The sequence below is a fragment of the Terrapene carolina genome, unplaced genomic scaffold (genome assembly GCF_002925995.2).
Source record: "Terrapene carolina triunguis isolate 2854851 unplaced genomic scaffold, T_m_triunguis-2.0 Scaffold58, whole genome shotgun sequence".
Taxonomy (NCBI): domain Eukaryota; kingdom Metazoa; phylum Chordata; order Testudines; family Emydidae; genus Terrapene; species Terrapene triunguis.
In genome coordinates this window covers 4,878,270-4,895,337 of record NW_020664409.1, presented here as the reverse complement: position 1 = coordinate 4,895,337, position 17,068 = coordinate 4,878,270, and the positions used below count along the sequence as shown (strand labels likewise).

At 39.0% G+C, this 17,068-nt stretch overlaps 1 protein-coding gene across 2 annotated transcripts in view; it reads right to left on the bottom strand.

Moving 5' to 3' along the window:
• NUP153 (nucleoporin 153) overlaps window positions 1-17,068 on the bottom strand; it is a 65,650-nt gene that overhangs the window by 6,355 nt on the left and 42,227 nt on the right. For both annotated transcript variants that reach the window (XM_024200764.1, XM_024200765.1), the window contains exons 11-19: window positions 16,672-16,804; window positions 14,502-14,639; window positions 13,135-13,227; window positions 12,813-12,900; window positions 9,550-9,669; window positions 8,529-9,152; window positions 4,427-4,621; window positions 3,076-3,924; window positions 508-876 (exon numbers count right to left, since the gene is read on the bottom strand). In XM_024200764.1, the coding sequence (XP_024056532.1) occupies window positions 508-876; window positions 3,076-3,924; window positions 4,427-4,621; window positions 8,529-9,152; window positions 9,550-9,669; window positions 12,813-12,900; window positions 13,135-13,227; window positions 14,502-14,639; window positions 16,672-16,804 (2,609 nt within the window). The remainder of the gene's footprint in view (window positions 1-507; window positions 877-3,075; window positions 3,925-4,426; window positions 4,622-8,528; window positions 9,153-9,549; window positions 9,670-12,812; window positions 12,901-13,134; window positions 13,228-14,501; window positions 14,640-16,671; window positions 16,805-17,068) is intronic.

The following is a 17,068-nucleotide window of genomic DNA, read 5'->3' as shown; positions in this document are numbered from 1 at the left end:
AAAAAAAAAAAAAATCTCTTCACATTTTAAAAAATTGAGAACGGAAGCTGGATTTTCAAAAACTGGTTCTGGTACAGCAATATTCCATAACTTCAATCAAATTTCTCTACGGTTTTCATAGTAGAAGCAGAACTCTAGTTATATGAACTGGAAACCAAATAGGGAGGTTATGTGGTGCATAAAACAATGCCTGTGACACTTTGCTCTTAAACTGTTTCTAATACTTATGCCTTTTTCCAACAGGAATGCCTTATGACTTTTCCTAAAAATTTCTGTGACAAAGTCCTTGAGATATGCTGATGAAAAGTACTAAGAGCTAGGCATTTTTTTTCATAACAAGATAGCCCCACTAATGACTGTTTGACTCCTTTGTCGTACAAAGAATAATGAATAGCCCTGTACACAGACCATGTATTCTCCACGGTAAAATGCTGATGGAAATAAAATTGTGTTGGTCCTACATCTACCCACAACAGTGAAATTACCAGCACTAAATTGTATATGTACCTGTAGAACTTGATGTGGTTGTGGCCCCAAAGTTGAAACCAGGGGTTGCAGTATTGTTACTGCCTGTTCCTGAACCAAAGAGAAATGAACCAACAGCTGCACCTGTGCTGGAGGATGTGGTTGCTGGTTTGTTTTCTTGAGAGAACCCAAATGACTGAGGGGCATTGGATTCGGAGGCATTGCCAAATGCAGAACTGCTCACAGTGTTGCTGGCCTGTCCAAACAAAAAGGTAGCGGCAACTGGTGGAGGATTTGAGGCAGAGGAGGAGCTGCCAAACACACTACCACTGTTAGCTGAAGTGCTTGGTATGGCTGTGCTGGAGGAACCAGAGCTCAAGAAACCAAAGGCTGGCTTTGCTGCCCCTTGATCTGAAAAGAAGGAAAGCAATTATAAACTACTTTAGAAATGGCAAATAAGGCTCTGAAGGCACAACATATGTTTTGTTTCAAGCACTGTATGCCAACAACAACACTGGATGACACCTAAGTATCAGAGCTTCTATCTCACCCATGTAAACCCAAGGTGAAATGCATAAACTGGTCTCTTTCCCAGGAAACACACAAGGGGGGGGGGGGGGGGGGGGTTAGGAAGAAGACTACAAAGCAGAGGAAAGGCACTCCTGCCTTGGCTCTACTTGTGGCTGGCAAGAGTAGGGGTGTTCGCTAAGGAAATATGAACTAGCATTACATATGTACAAGTACTTCAGGTTTGTTTTTTTGTTTTTGTGCCATCAGTAGTGGAAATGCTTGGTAGTAAATTATTCCAAGAGACATTAGAACAAATAGTTTCAGGGCTATGCTAAATGGATCCTACTTCGGGGGGAGAAGGGACAGACTGATTTAGAGATATTTCTTCTCCAGCCCACTGTGAATCTAAGGACCTGATCCTGCTTCCCTAAATCAGGCAAAACTCAACAATTAAAGTGAGTACTTTGCCTGTGTAAAGGCTGCAAGGTCAGGCCCTAGTTGCACTTTCACATAAATTCAAGGGTGCCCTGTTTATCCCTAATGGGGGTTAAAGTTTACTAATTAACCCCTGTGCTATCTGGAAAATAATTTAAAATTGTCTGGTAAAAGTGCATATATAAAATATGCATATTTAAGTAACCTTCAAGATTTCCTACACAAGCAAAGAAGACTAACTCTCCTCAGTCTAATTTCTTCATCAACCATTTTGTTTTAAGATATTAAACTAAGTTTACTCACATTTTGGAATTAAGGCAAAGCTTTAAGCCAGTGGTTCTCAAACTTTTGTACTGGTGACCCCTTTCACATAGCAAACCTCTGAGTGCGACCCCCCTTATAAATTAAAAATACTTTTTTAATACATTTAACACCATTATAAATGCTGGCGGCAAAGCGGGGTTTGGGGTGGAGGCTGACAGCTCGCGACCCCCCATGTAATAACCTCATGACCCCCTGAGGGGGTCCCAAACCCCTGTTGGAGAGCCCCTGCTTTAAGCTTTCTCTAAGTCTGTTGCTGTGTCCATTTCTCAGTCTTAATTGTCTGACATCTTGTTTTCATTTCTCAGTCTCCATTTTTCTATTACTTAGGCCTCTGTTTCATCTCCCCCTTTCTTTGGGGATGGAGATGGGGCCACTTTGAGGAATTAAGTTCCCCTTTCGCCATAAAGGACTGTCACAAATCTTTTCGGTTAGAACTAACAAGTCTCCTTGATGACACTGACTCTGGGATTAAAATAGCACTGTAAATGTGTGTGTGTCATGGTATTTCATCTCAGAACTCTGGGCCTTCATTCTCTTGTTTATCTAGCAACATCATCATGCAGTTTTATGATTTTGAACAACATAACACTGTGAAGAGACTAATTAAAACACTATTTTTAGTCAGAGTTACTGACAAAACTCTTTGCTAATCCTCTAGAGAAAAAAAGTCGGTTTTAAAACATGACAGGTAGTTGGGCACAACAGGAACTTAACAGCCAGAAAGCCCCTCTATGCAGCGACATCACTAAAAAGCTCATTTTCACCTGCAAAGGTGGAGATATTACCAATATATGGGCTAATGCGGGACAATATACTAGTACCAGATTTTGTACCAGTATAACTATTTCAGTTAGAGCTGTGATTTATTTTATCTTTTTTTATGGATATAGTTCTACTGGTATAACTTCTCATGTGGGCACAGTTATAGCAGTATAGCATATTCCCCATCCCATACTGGAATAAGCTGCACAGGTATAAGGCACCTTTACACTGGGATAACTGCGCCCACACTGTACTGCTGGTATGGAAAGCGAGAGGTACAACTTTTGTATTTAGGCAAGGCCTACTAGAAAATGGTTCTTATGTGCAGTAAATATTTTGTCAACGTTTCAATCTGTGGTGTTCAACTCCACTGAAGTCCATAGAGAAATTGTAACAATTCTGTTATCCTCTAAGACCCAAAATTGTAAATTCATCTTCATGTAGTAAATAAAAGCTTTTCTACAGACCTAACACATGAACAAATCACTCAAATATATTTGTTTTCTTGGCAGTGACTTAATTTTGTTACTTCATGGACTTGACCAGACAACTAAAGTTTAAGGCAAGAGATTCTTTTACCTGCAGTATTGGTTTGTGCCCCAAATGTAAAAGCTGGCTTTGTTTGCTCAGTTTCCTTCTCTTCTGGTTTTGTTAAGTTGAAACTGAATGGGGGTTTTGCTGTGCTCTCTTCTTTGGTCTGCTCAGACTTCCCAAATGAAAAGATGGGTTGCGCCTTTGGCTCCTCATTGTCAACCGTCTTCCTGAACACTAATGAAGTAGCAGAGGTAACAGAGTCCTGTTTCTCCTCTGTCCTTCCCAAGACAAACTGTGAGGCAGATGCAGGCTCCATGCTGCCAAAAGTGAAGCCTCCCTTGGCTGAAGGAGTTTCATCTTTTTTCTCCTCTGACTTTTTAAATAAAAAAGGAGTTGCTGCAACTTCCTTTTCTGCCACCGTTCCGAAACTGAATCCACTCACTCCTGTTTTATTCTCTAATGTAGCTATGGGGGCAGTAGAACTTGTGCCAAAACTGAAACCCCCTAAAACAGGTTCCTCTTTCTTTTCCTGCTGTCCAAGATTGGATGTCCCAAACTGAAATGCTGAAGTAGATGGATTGCTTGTACCAGAGGGAAGTCCAAAGTTAAAATTGTTATTCTTACTGTCTTTTTTACTCTCCTCTGATTTAGAGTCTGAGGAAGAGACTCCAAATTTGAAGTCCCCTGAAGTTTTAGAGAAATTGAAGCCCCCAGTCATGTTGTTTGTTACAGATCCCGACTCTGATGTAATACCAAACTTCAAACCCCCTTGTTCTCCAAATTTAAAACTTTCTGTGCTTCCTAATGTCTGAGAGGACTCAGAGGATGATGACTGAATACCAAATTTAAATGACGGTGCAGCAGCATCTGAGGACACAGCAGCAGTACCAAAACCTGTAGAAAGGAATAATAGACTACATTTGTAATACAGACACATGCACTTAAGTCCTGCTCTGCAACAACACTGCTATTCTGGTCCTGATCCTCTCCTGAGCCAATTATATCAAAAACTCTTACTAGAAATGCCCTTTGTTTGTAGATTGTCAGTTACTTTAGCATACAGACCCTCTCAAATGAGTGGTGCTGTATCCGCAACTAGGATCAAAGAACTGTACTTACGACTCACTCTAAACCGAAGTTTGAAGTGTATATAAAAAATTAACAGATTTGGTGATATGGAATACTTTAAGAACAAGAATATATTCCCCCCCAACAAGAGATATTTTCCCCCATACATACACACAAAGACAATGCTGAGCCCTAACAAGTCATTTGTGAATTATTTCTCCCCCCTGATATATAACACACACACTTTGGAAAAAATGTGGCAAATCTTCCACTACAACTGATAGAAAACTGAAAGAGTGCAATTATTATTTCCTTCATGAAGCATTACCTTTGAGCTCAGGCTTGGTGCCTGGTTTTGCATTCTCACAAGCTATGCACTTTGTGGCCTCTGCTTTGTTTTGTACCAAGCATGTTTCACAGTCCCAGCTTCCCTCAGGTTTCTTGAATTTGTCTAATCCCAGAAATCCTCCAGAAGGAGCGGAGAAAGAGGATGTGCTGCTACTAGTCACAGGCGCTGAACCCCCTAGGAAACAAAGGAAAGTGTTAAAAGTCTATTTAAATTATAAAATAAATAAATATGACCATTTTATGAAGCTCTTAAGTTTCAGCTAGACTTTCAAGATGTATAAACTGATCAAGCACAGGAGGCGGAAACAAAACCTGCAGATTATCTTAAATATAATTTAGTATCTCTGAAGAATCTTGAAGAGCTTTACAAACTTAAAAGTAATATACAGATTACACAGAGGGATTACTTGAAGCACCCTAAAATGCAGCCAACACTAGGTTTAAAGGGCTAATGCAGTTCATAGGCTATAGCAACATACCTCAGCTATTTACAATATAAAGTGAAGGAGTCTGTATCGAACTGAAACTGCAGGAGAAATTTAGGTGGACAGAAGGTAATTACCAGAGTTGGAATTAATGCTGCCCCAACTTGTAAAATGACATGACGTAAGGAGTTATTTACCAGGGAGACTCATCAGCAAATTCCAACCAGATCTCTTCCTCCTTCGCCTCTGCCCTGCAAGCCTGAACAGAGGATAAAACACTCCTGCAGCAGCAGTGGCTCCTCCCCTCCTCCTCCTTCCTCTTTGCTGGTTGCTAAAGCTACTCCCACCCGCCAGAACTGTGAAAGGCTAGAGGAGAAGAGGAAAGGCTGGTGATAAGGCAGAAAGAAGAGACTTGTCTAAAACCACATACCCCTGTCAGTGATAAAAGAGCTAGATCTCATGAGCTCCAGACTCCCAATGCTATGCTCAATCACCCAAACCAACTGTCTTCAACAGCAACAGAGGCTTCTTTGAAGAGACATGGAAGGCACCGTATTATCTGCAGCACTGGCATGCTCTCATTTGTAGCTGGCTCCTTCTGCCTGCCCTGCAACCTAGACCCATTGTCATCCCCCAACAGAGTGTCAGTGGATGCTGCTTCCGTAGCAGGCAGTCTGACTTCCATAACAAATACTCAGATTGAAGCACAAATCCAAATCCAGCAGGTATATAAAGGGTCCCCTGAACACCAGTTTAATCCCAGCAAATTTATCCTGATGAATTGGGTCTTCGAAGCAGCCAGATTGAATAACTGCCTGCCCACCTTCTACTCTTCTCCTTAAATTCACCCTCCTTTGACTTCAACTGTGGAAGACAGGGAAGATATTCACTGTCATCCCACAACTTATCTTATAGAATGATCAGATATTCTTTGCCGTCTCTCCCCTCATCTAATTCTCATCCTTGATGGATCTAGAGGCCATGCAGTTCTCTGCATCATGGGGATCACACTGTAATCTTTCTTTTATTTCCAAAACACTTCTCAGCAATACCCCAAAGCCTCACAAGCAACATCTAAAGGGCCAGCTCACACAAGCAAGTCCCTGAAGTAACAAGGTGTTCACTATGGTGCTGAAAGTCCACAAAAGCAACAACCTCTGGAATTTAATATATATTTGGAAGAAATTCCACTCTAACTGTGCAGAGTGGTTGGAGAGCTAGGTTCTAGGTCATTTTACAGTTGTCAGAATTTTTCAGGAAGTCTTTAAAAAGGCGATAGCACGTGACATATTACTAGAACAACTCATCCTTAAAGTCCATCAGGGGTCCTTTAGGAAGGGTTTTCCATCATTTCCCACCAACCTAGAATCTAGATTTTTACAGCTCACAGAAAATCTACAAACTAAGCCTTAGCCAACAGTCAGTATGGAGTCTTGGCTTAGCGGTCTGCAGACCCACCCCACTTCCAAACCCTTAATGTGATTCCCTTTTTCTAGCTCTCTGTAGGAGTGGCCTTTCGGGTGGCCATCACTTAGGCCAGGAGGGTGGGCGGGCTAGCTGCTCTCTGTGGATGCCTATCCCTGCAAAAGGTGCCCCAACTTGAAGATGTTCCTAGTTTTTTGCCTAAAGATAGATGGCCTTATTTCAGCGCATCTCCCTTCATTCTGTTTGTGCCCAGCTTTACTGAAAGTAGCCACGTGGCAGTCAGGTACATAAAATTATAAATAAAAATCAAAACATATATTAATTTTATACATATAAATACACTACACACAAAAATCAGATGCATTCAGGGTCAAAACATATTTATAAAGAGCTCAAAGCTTCTGCAAGGAAGAGTGGTTCTCTTCAAGTGTTGTAAAAATGAAAGTATGTGCAGGTAGCATCTCAGACCCAGAGGCCAGAAGGAGCCATCATGATCATTTAGTTTGACCTGCACATCACAGGCCACAGAACCTCACCCACCCACTCCTGTAATAGGCCCTGGCTGTGTTACTGAAGTCCTCAAATCATGATTTAAAGACTTCAAGTTATGGAGAATCCACCATTTACTCTAGTTCAGACCAGCAAGTGACCTGTACCCCACACTGCTGAGGAAGGCAAAAACCCCCAGGGTCTCTGCCAATCTGTCCTGGGGAAAAGTTCCTTCGTGACCCCAAATATGGCAATCAGACCCTGACAGGTGGGCAACATGCAACAGACACAGGCAGGAAAGAATTCTCTGTAGTAACTCAGAGCCCTACCTACTGTCCCATCTCTGGCTACTGGAGATATTTGCAAATAGTAGTCGCCATATGCCATTATAGGAAATGGGCCATATGCCATTATAGGAAACCTCATCATACCATCACCTCCATAAACTCATTAAAGATAGTCTTGAAACAAGTTGGGTTTTATGCCCCCATTACTCCCTTTGGAAGGCTGTTAAAGAACTTCATTCCTCTGATGGTTAGAAACCTTTGTCTAATTTCAAGTATAAACTTGATTGCCAGTTTATATCCATTTGTTCTTATGCCAACATTGGCCCTTAAATAACTCCTCCCCTTCCCTGGTGTTTTATCCCTTTGATGTATTTATGGAGAGCAATCGCATCTCCCTTCAGGCTTCGTTCTGTTAGGCTAAACAAGCCAAGCCCCTTAAATCTTCTCTTGTAAGTTAGGTTCTCCATTCCTCTGATCATACTAGTAGCCCTGCTCTGCTTTTGTTCCAGTCTGAATTCATCTTTCTTAAACATGAATTGCATACAATATTCCAGATGAGGTTTCACAAGTGCCTTGTACAAGTACAATGGTAATAACACTTCCCTGTCTCTACTGGAAATACCTCGCCTGATGCATCCTAGGATTGCATCAGCCTTTTTCATGGCCACATAGTCATCCAGTGATTGACCAATGCATCTAGGTCTTTTCCAACTGATATGTCCCCAGCGTACAGCACAAATTCTTGTTATTTCTCAGTCATAGCAAAATAGTTATGTGCTTATATTAAGGAAGAATATATAGCTGACGCTCTCCCTTGCCCTCTAGAAGTCAAGAGACATTCTACTAATGGACTGATAGCTACTTAAGCATAAAAGGAACATGGACACTGCCAGGATATGAACTAGAAGTCCATTCCTACCTTCATTCTCTGATGAGTACACATTAGTACATCTGTAAATATGTTTTTGAAGACTTTTTGGAACCACAGTTCAAGACAATGTGGTTTCTTTCTCCTCTCTATAATGCAGTACTACAAAAGCCATAGGATAATGAGTCATTTGTCGTGCAAAAGAAGTTCAACTAAGTTATCAACTTGTGCTGGAAGATGGGTTACAGCTTAGGGAAGAGTAACCCTTTGGGGCAGAACTACCTCATTCCAGGCAATGAGGAGAAGCAGATGCTAGTTCCAAAGCAGTGGCCCACAAGCAGAAACTTGGAAGAAATGGTAACCAGAAAACAGAATCAGATATTTAGTCACACAAGTCATGAGACAGATGTGTTAAAGAGCTTATATATTAATCTTAATCCTCAATTTTAAAACCAGAGTATTCAGTATTCTATACTTTAAGCTTCAAATTAAATAGAATGCTTTTTAAAGACCAGGGTTTTTTTAAAAAGTATTTAAGTAAATTTGCAAGCACGGAGAGCTAAAATACAAAAAAAAAAAAAATCATACCTGGTCTCTCACATTGACAAGCTACACATTTACTGTCTTCTGCCTTATTTGACACAAGGCACACTGTACAGTCCCAAGAACCCTTCGGTTTTTTGAATTTGTCTCCAAACCCCAAAGTGACTGTAGTTTCAGTGCAGCTAGGAGAGGAAGTCACTGTTATTGTATTTTCTGTGACCACTGGCAATGTTAGAGCAGGCTTTACTCCTGTTCCAGGCTTTGGTGTCTCACAGGCCACACATTTTGTAGCTTCAGGTTTATTCTGGACTAAACATGTATCACAATCCCATGTTCCTGCTGCTGTTTTAAATTTGTCTCCAAAGCCCAGTGTTCCTGTTGCAGGAGCAGTTGATTTAACAGTGCTGCTTAGAGTCAACGTTCCAGTCTGTTTAGCAGGATCTGCTGTCGGCACTTTAGCAGCTTGACAGGTTATGCATTTGTTGTCTGTTGCCTTGTTTTGTAAGAGACATGTGTCACAGCGCCAATATGATGATGCTTGTTTAGAGGTCTCTCTAAATCCCAATGAACCTGCAGAAAAATTACTTATTGCAGGCCGTGTATAAACTTCTGTGCTTGTTGAAACAGGCTGTGTGGCTGTAGGGGTGTGTGTCTTCAGAGAAGTAAAGTCTAGAAAAATATAAATACAAAATCAGGTACATTTACATTAGCTCCTTTGAGGAACTCTTTTTAGCCTTCAATCATCTTACCACACAACAGGAGATATATACAGGGGTCCTGGGGATGGGAGAGGTCTCCACTACCATAAAAACGGAAGTGGTAAAGCCACTGTAAAAAAGCTTTACACCATCCACCCCTGTTTTTTTTTTTCTTCTATAGTTAATGTTGGAGTCCTGGACCACAGTGGACTACCATTCAGTATTTCAACACTGAGCCTGTTTTCAATTTGTCAGCAAAACTTAATCTTAGATGAATGATTTAATTAAAGTTTCTCTATAACTGCAACACTGCATACTAGTCCAGGTTTTAACGGTAAGTTCTTTTTAAATGGAACCCATTATCTCACCAGGGCTTTTTAGAAGATCCAGTACACTCCCTTCTTTCAAGACTTTTGCAGGCTTGAAGGCGCCATCGTACTCTTCCTTTTCTTTCTTCTTATTGCTGGTGCTATTTACAGCAGTGGTACCTTTAAACAGAAAGTTAACTACTTTCATGGAGAAACATGCTCAAACCAAATCAAAAGGTTATTTCCTTCTTCCATCCCTCCCAAAAATATAAACTCTTCAAAAAAGTCTTCCTACTTTCCAAGATTTGATTTTTAAAATTCTATGTTCACACAAGAGAGAAACTTATGTATGCATGTATTATTACAAGAACTATACAAGTCCAATCAACTTTTTATGTATAATTACAAGGTTACTTTCTAATTTCATGAAACATTTACACAACCTCCCACTTTCAACTTAGTTGACTCAGACTTTAAGGTCAGAGGGGACCATTATGGTCATCTAGTCTGACCTCCCGCATGATGCAGGCCACAAAAGCTGACCCACCCACTTTCCCTTAACTCAGCTGTTGAAGTCTCCAGATCGTGATTTAAAGACTTCAAGTCGCAGAGAATCCTCCAGCTTGCGACCCCTGCCCCATGCTGCGGAGGAAGGCGAAAAACCTCCAGGGCCTCTGCCAATCTACCCTGAAGGAAAATTCCTTCCCGACCCCAAATCTGGCGGTCAGTAGAACCCCGAGCATACAGGCAAGATTCTCCAGCCGGACCCTCATTTTACCAGCGATGGCACGTTATTGCCTAATTGACTAAAATCACGTTATCCCATCAAACCATTCCCTTCATAAACTTATCTAGCCTAATCTTGAAGCCAGAGAGGTCTTTTTCCCCCACCGTTTCCCTCGGAAGGCTGTTCCAAAATTTCACCCCTCTGATGGTTAGAAACCTTCGTCTAATTTCAAGCCTAAACTTCCCCACGGCCAGTTTATATCCATTTGTTCTCGTTGACAAGCATAATAAAATTAATGCGGACTCCTACAAAGAAAGGTTGGATGTAGAGCTGGTTGGGAATTTTCCATTAAAAAAAAACAACAACGTTTTTTTTAAAAACACAGAAAATGCAGTTTCTGTAAATCTGAAATTTTTCATAGAAAAAAATTGATTTTGCTGTTTTTTTTAATTTCTATTTTCCCCAACAGGAAAATATTTTTCACTTTGGGTCGGTTCATCCCAAATAAAAATATTTCAGTTTGTTGAAATGAACCAAAACATTTGGTTTATAAAGACAGTTCAAGATTAAACTGCATCCTCCTATCCTGCCACTTTGCCCCATGAGAGTTGTAGTTCGGATTTATCATGCCTCCATTCTTTCCTATGCGTTAGACTCCCTCTCCAATGATGCTGATGAAACAATCTCTCCTGTGACTGGGCCATATGATGCATCATGGGAGTCACATGACTATTCATGTATCATGGGAGATGTAGGATGGCTAGAGAGCCCAGTCCCTAAGGGAGAATGGAGGCATGAGGCACCCAAACTACAAATCCAATGAGACAATGCAGCACCAGAAGATGCAACTTAACATTGAACTGAACTGAAACAAAAGGTTTCAATTTGGAAATATCAATGCATTTTGTTCTGATCAAAAATGCTCATATGTAAAAACATTTTGCTACTTCTGAATAAATTTTTCAGAACTTTTTGTTTCGCAATTTTTTTTTTTTTTTTTTTTTAATATTTTAACTTTTTGTTCCACTTGAGGCTGAAAAGAAATGTAGAAATATCAGAATTTCCTGAAGAATAGAAATTCTGATTTTCATTTTACTGTAGTTATATGCTATAGTATTAACATCTACTGTTGCAATTTTCCCCAAGAAGATTTTCTTTCTTCCTTGCTATTATTGAAAACAAACTAGTAGGGCCTTCAATTAAGAGAGGGAATGGGAAAGAGGAAGTCTCAAAAGGAGAGAAAAGAGTTGCTTTCAAGCTACCAACATTTTATACTTAGAGAATAATCTGCCTGTCACACTGCTATTATTGTGCCTGTTTATGGATAGAAGACTTCAGTCTCTTGGACTATAAATATAGCATTTGTATGATTGATCTGACACAAAGTGCATTGTAAACTACTTTTTAATATGTCAGATCAATTTTTATTACTTTTTGTTAGTTTTTGTACTGCTAGACTGGGGCCATATGTGCCAAAGTTCTGGGAAGACCATTTCGATAGCTAAATTATAAATACCCCGAGATAGGATTTCATCATTAAAATGGTGAGACAACCTGAGCTGTGGTGGCACAAATATGCAGTTTTAATAAATGACATTTAGAAAGAGTTCCTAAAAAATCTGGGAAGTTACCCCAGTTTTGATGGAATACAGCTATTAAGATTCAGAAGGGAAGGGACTAAGTTAATAACAGGACTTTCATGTGCAGTAACTACAGCACAGCAAGTGTTTTGAAATTCCTTAGTGTGTAAGATGTGGATTTGACGTATCATTTTAAACAAACAACAATCTGAAACAGTCAATTTAGAAAAAAATTAGTCAAATATACTTTCAGGGCCCTTGAGTCTCCCTGCCAGTTTTTGTAGTTTAAAAACCAGATTTTCTTTTTTTTTTTTGTAAATTCTAAAATTTGCTGCGTGAAAGACACCCACTAACAGGGGAAACGGAATATTAAAAAAAAAATGCTATCAAATGCAGAAAGTTAAACTAAAAGATTTTTTTCTCTATAACCTTTCACTACAGTAATCTTAGGTGCTGCTTGTAACAATAGTATATGAAGTATTCCAACAGTAGTGTGGTTTAAATTTACAGTGTCCCCATAACTTATGCACAAATTAAAGTATGCTTTGCATGATAGCATTTCAGTGGCATTTTCATATAACACACTATGCCAGAAGAAACCCTGGCTATGTAAGTAAAAAACATCCCTTGCAACAGGGAAGAGAGAAATATTTAGGGTTGCGGTTGGGAACTGTTATTGCTTTCAGAAGGAACAAGTCAGAGAAATAAAATTTCAAGTCTCAAGGTAAACCAAACACGCTAATGATCATTACTTAGGCATTGTGATTGAAACACAAAAGGATAAAATAGCAGCCTATAGGATTAAAGGTGAACGGTTGAGAGTGAGGGGGTGGGAGGGTTGTTCTAGAAACTCCTCCTGGTGACACACTAGTTCCAATATCTGGTGGAAAATGATCCCCACCTGAGAGCATGCAAATGGTGGGGTTAGACAGTTCAGCTGGGATATGCCCACCAGCCAGATCTAGTGCTAGAAAAAATAAAACATTTCAGGTCTGAAATGCTGGAGTTTTAGTTACCTGGGCTAATCAGAAGTGGCACTGGAGTATCACTGGATCCAGAAGCTTGTGTTGATTTCACAACAGGAACACTAAACGTAAACCCAATCTGATAAAGAAAAAAAAAAATCTTTTCAATGCCAAAAGGAAAAAATCTTAATCCAGTCTAACACACAAGTACAAATTCAGATTTCAATTCTCTGGCATACAATTTATTTGGCATCCAACTGAATATCTAAACCTATGTTCCTTTTTCCATTATTTGCCACTAATGCCACTTTACTGTTTTGAAATGTTTTGCTAAGGCCACAGCAACAGTTGAGTTTCTACACGCATTACTTACAGACAGTGGAGGTAGCACTTCTGCCTCAGTAGATTTTACAATTGGAGATGAAAATCTGAACACAGGACTGCTAGCATTACTTGCTGGTTGCATCTAAATTTTCAAAATAAAAAAAATTAAGACTATGTAAAAAGAAAATATGTTGAAAGAAAAAACAGTAACTATTTAAGGCTATAAAAATATACGAGTTCTGCAATGAACTTGGGAAAGCTAGTTTTGACATTTATAATTCCCAGACAAGAACTATGATGAAATGCAATTAAGTTTCAGAGTACACATCAGTAGTTTTTGGTAAAATATATTAAAGTCATGTTTTAATTATTCCAAAACCATATGATATAAACTCAGAAAATTCAGAGTTGAGGTTACACTGAAAATATATCCAAATATGTTAAGGTACAAAAATGCAGTCAAGGCACCTAAACAACCTTAAATTCAACTCGACATTTACCAGGCCCCTCCATAAATAAATGGGTATCTGATTCTTTTTTTAAAAAACTGTACACAAATATTAAAATGTGTCTAGACATTCTTAATGTTTATTTTTATTGCAGTTATATACACTAATTATTGTGATGACATTTCTTTCCTACTGATGCTTCCAATGCCATTTATGGTACTTCTAAACTGTTGAATAAATCTGGGCATATTATAACCAGAACAGGCTTTCCAGAGCACTTCCAGAAGCCATACATCAGTACACCTCTACCCCGATATAACGCGACCCGATATAACACGAATTCTGATATAATGTGGTAAAGCAGTGCTCCATGGGGGCCGGGCTGTGCACTCCAGCAGATCAAAGCAAGTTCGATATAACACGGTTTCACCTATAACGCGGCAAGATTTTTTGGCTCCCGAGGACAGCGTTATATCGAGGTAGAGGTGTATTATCCAATAATTAATCCATCCAATAATTAATCCGACAACTTTGTGAAACTACATCAAAATCTTTCTGCAATCTCATTACACATCAGAATATAATGGCCCCCATTTACTCAGCTGGCCATAAGCTAATACTACTTAGTCTACCCCTTAATACTACTAAGAACAGTGGTTCTCAAACTTTTGTATTGGTGACCCCTTTCACATAGCAAGCCTCTGAGTGTGACCCCCCCCTTATAAATTAAAAACACTTTTTAATATATTTAACACCATTATAAATGCTGGAGGGGAAGCGGGGTTTGGGATGGAGGCTGGCAGCTCCCGCCCCCCCCCCCATGCAATAACCTTGTGACCCCCTGAGGACCCCCGACCCCCAGTTCGAGAATCCCTAAGAACATATCTGATACGCAACACAGAGAACGAACAAGACAAACCAATTCTAATCCTGTAAAGTTTTAAGTACATACAATGTAAAAAATTACCTTGTTAATCACTGGTTGTGTATTAGTGATTGGTGATGACGACACAGTAGTACTGGCAAGGGAGCCAAAGCTGAAGTTAGGCAATGATGTAGTATTAATTGGTAAGGGTATTTTGGGTAGTACTGGTGCCTCCACCTCCTAAAATTGTACATTTATTTAGTTATTTTTCTATTCTACATTAGAAACTACATTTCCCCTCTAATATCTATACAAAATTAAAAGCAGCAAAGCCAAATTTAAAATAAAATGATAAAATATATCCAATCCCCCATCCTAGTCTACTAGAACATTTTTAACCTTTGGCAGGCACTTTCCATGGGTATGCTATGATTATCATGTGTACAGTAGGTAGAACAGGGAAGACTGTCTCAAAGTTGCTAATTCAACCATTGCCCATAGGATGTGCCATAAAAATAACGTAGAATGAAAGATAGTCTGAGTTGTTCCTCTCCATTTAAAACTTGTTTTTGTTGTTAACATCATTTAACTTTAATAACTAAAATTCTAGAGAAAGGATAGTTTTGCTAGTTGATCTTCCCTATTCTTTAATTAAGATGTGGGATTTCAATACATGCTGAGATCTGCAAGAAATCCTCTAGCAAAGCTAAGGAAGACCAGTCTTGAAGTTTCTGATATCTCGAAGGTAAAAAACAGAGAAAGCAAGTTTTGTTCTTTTTTAAAAAACAAACAAACCAACCAACCAACCTTTCAGGCCTTCTTTATACATCACAGAGACACAAAATGGAATAAGCCCTATTTTAGGAACACAGGAATTGTCACACTGGATCAGACCAGTGGTCAATCCGGTCTAGTATCCTGTCTGACTTCATGGTATGTCATATAGTTTAAGGTAAGGTGCAAGACAATTATGGAACAAACACAGAATCTACTGAAGCATAAAGACATTTCTTTTAAGGTATTTAGCTGCTGAAATTAAACTGGGTATTATTATAAAGATTTAACTAGTTTAATGACAACTCATTAGTGGCACTTGGATCTATGCAGAAACAATTAAGTGTGGATAAATTAAGACCTAACTTTCTCCCTGTGTTTATACCCAAAGGAATTTGGGTTCCCAACTTCTATATTGGTTCATTTCAACATATTTAATGAAAATTAGGCCCATCAAATCTTTATACTAAGTTCTCTTATTTGTGCTACAGAAATACCCTCCAAGATCTCCAATATCCAGCTGGATTTTCTCTCTACATCAGTTCAGTCAAAAGATTAGCCTAACGATTGATGACTCAATATTTAAGACAAAAGAGGCAGTGTATAGTTTATTGTATGCTTTGGACTACATATTTGAGACACTAAACACGGAAATAATTCTGTGGACATGTACTACTATTTATGTGTTTTATTAAATTGATTTTTTGATAAAAAAAATAAAGACTGAGTGGCTGATTTGTGCACCTGGGAAGCATTAGTCAATGTCACTCACAGATCTCTAACATATTTAATATTTTTGCATGCACATATAGTGTTATCTTCAGCTTTATTCCATTTCAAAATTTTGATTTGTTCTATATGGTTAAGTCATATAAGATAGAATTATGAATTTAAGTAATACTTTATTTGCTTACTGACACTTATTTAATATTTCAATCCTTTAAAACCATACATATTGCTCTGACATATTTACTCAGTGTTTCTTGTATAGATTCATTCAGCTTCTAGTAAGAAACTCTACAATACAATTGGAAGAACACCTAAAATAATATGGCCAAAGTTTCCAAATGCAGCCTCTCATTTTGGGTGCCCAACTTCAGAAATCTAGGGCCTGATTTCCAGAAGTGATAAGCAGCTGCAGCCTCTATTGACTTCAACTGGAGATGGAAGTGGCTCAGCGCTGATGAAAAATCAGGGCCAGGTGTCTCAAGCTAAGTACCAAAATTGAGGCATACAAAATCAGCGGCTCTTTGAAGACTTGGGCCTATATATCCAACAGAATTAACTATTATTATTTATTATTTGTATTATCCTAGCACCCAGGAGCTTCAATCATTGTCTAACACAATGGGGTCTGGGCTATGTACAAACATGACTGGCTTGTAACTATTAATTTTTTGTGTAGTCTCTTAGGAGCCAAATATTTCAGTTTCACTGCATCCATGCTTTGAAAAATTCCATTGTGATAGAGCAATTTAGCTGAAGTATTTTCTCTTACCTGTTTTTCTTGTCCTGGTTGAGATACATAGTGTACTCCTCTTTCCCTTCTCATCTTGCCACCGCCACCACCTCCCACTCCAGAATATAATCCATTGGATGCAGGTGTACTGAATTTGGGGTATGTGAAATTGCTGGCACAGAAATAAACAGTATATGATTAGAGCGCACTCTTATTACTTAATTGTTTTAAGCTCTTATGCCCTCTGTCCGGGCTGGAACAGAAACATTCCTACCAACGGTCTGGAAAAAGCAAAGTTCTTGTCCAAGTTGTCTTGTGTTGGTCAAATAGACATCCCAAGCAATAAGAATATTGCTAAACAGAAAAAGCTACAACCAAAATAAAGAGTCAATCAATCAAAAATCAATCAATCAGAAACAGTCCCAACTCCACAAGG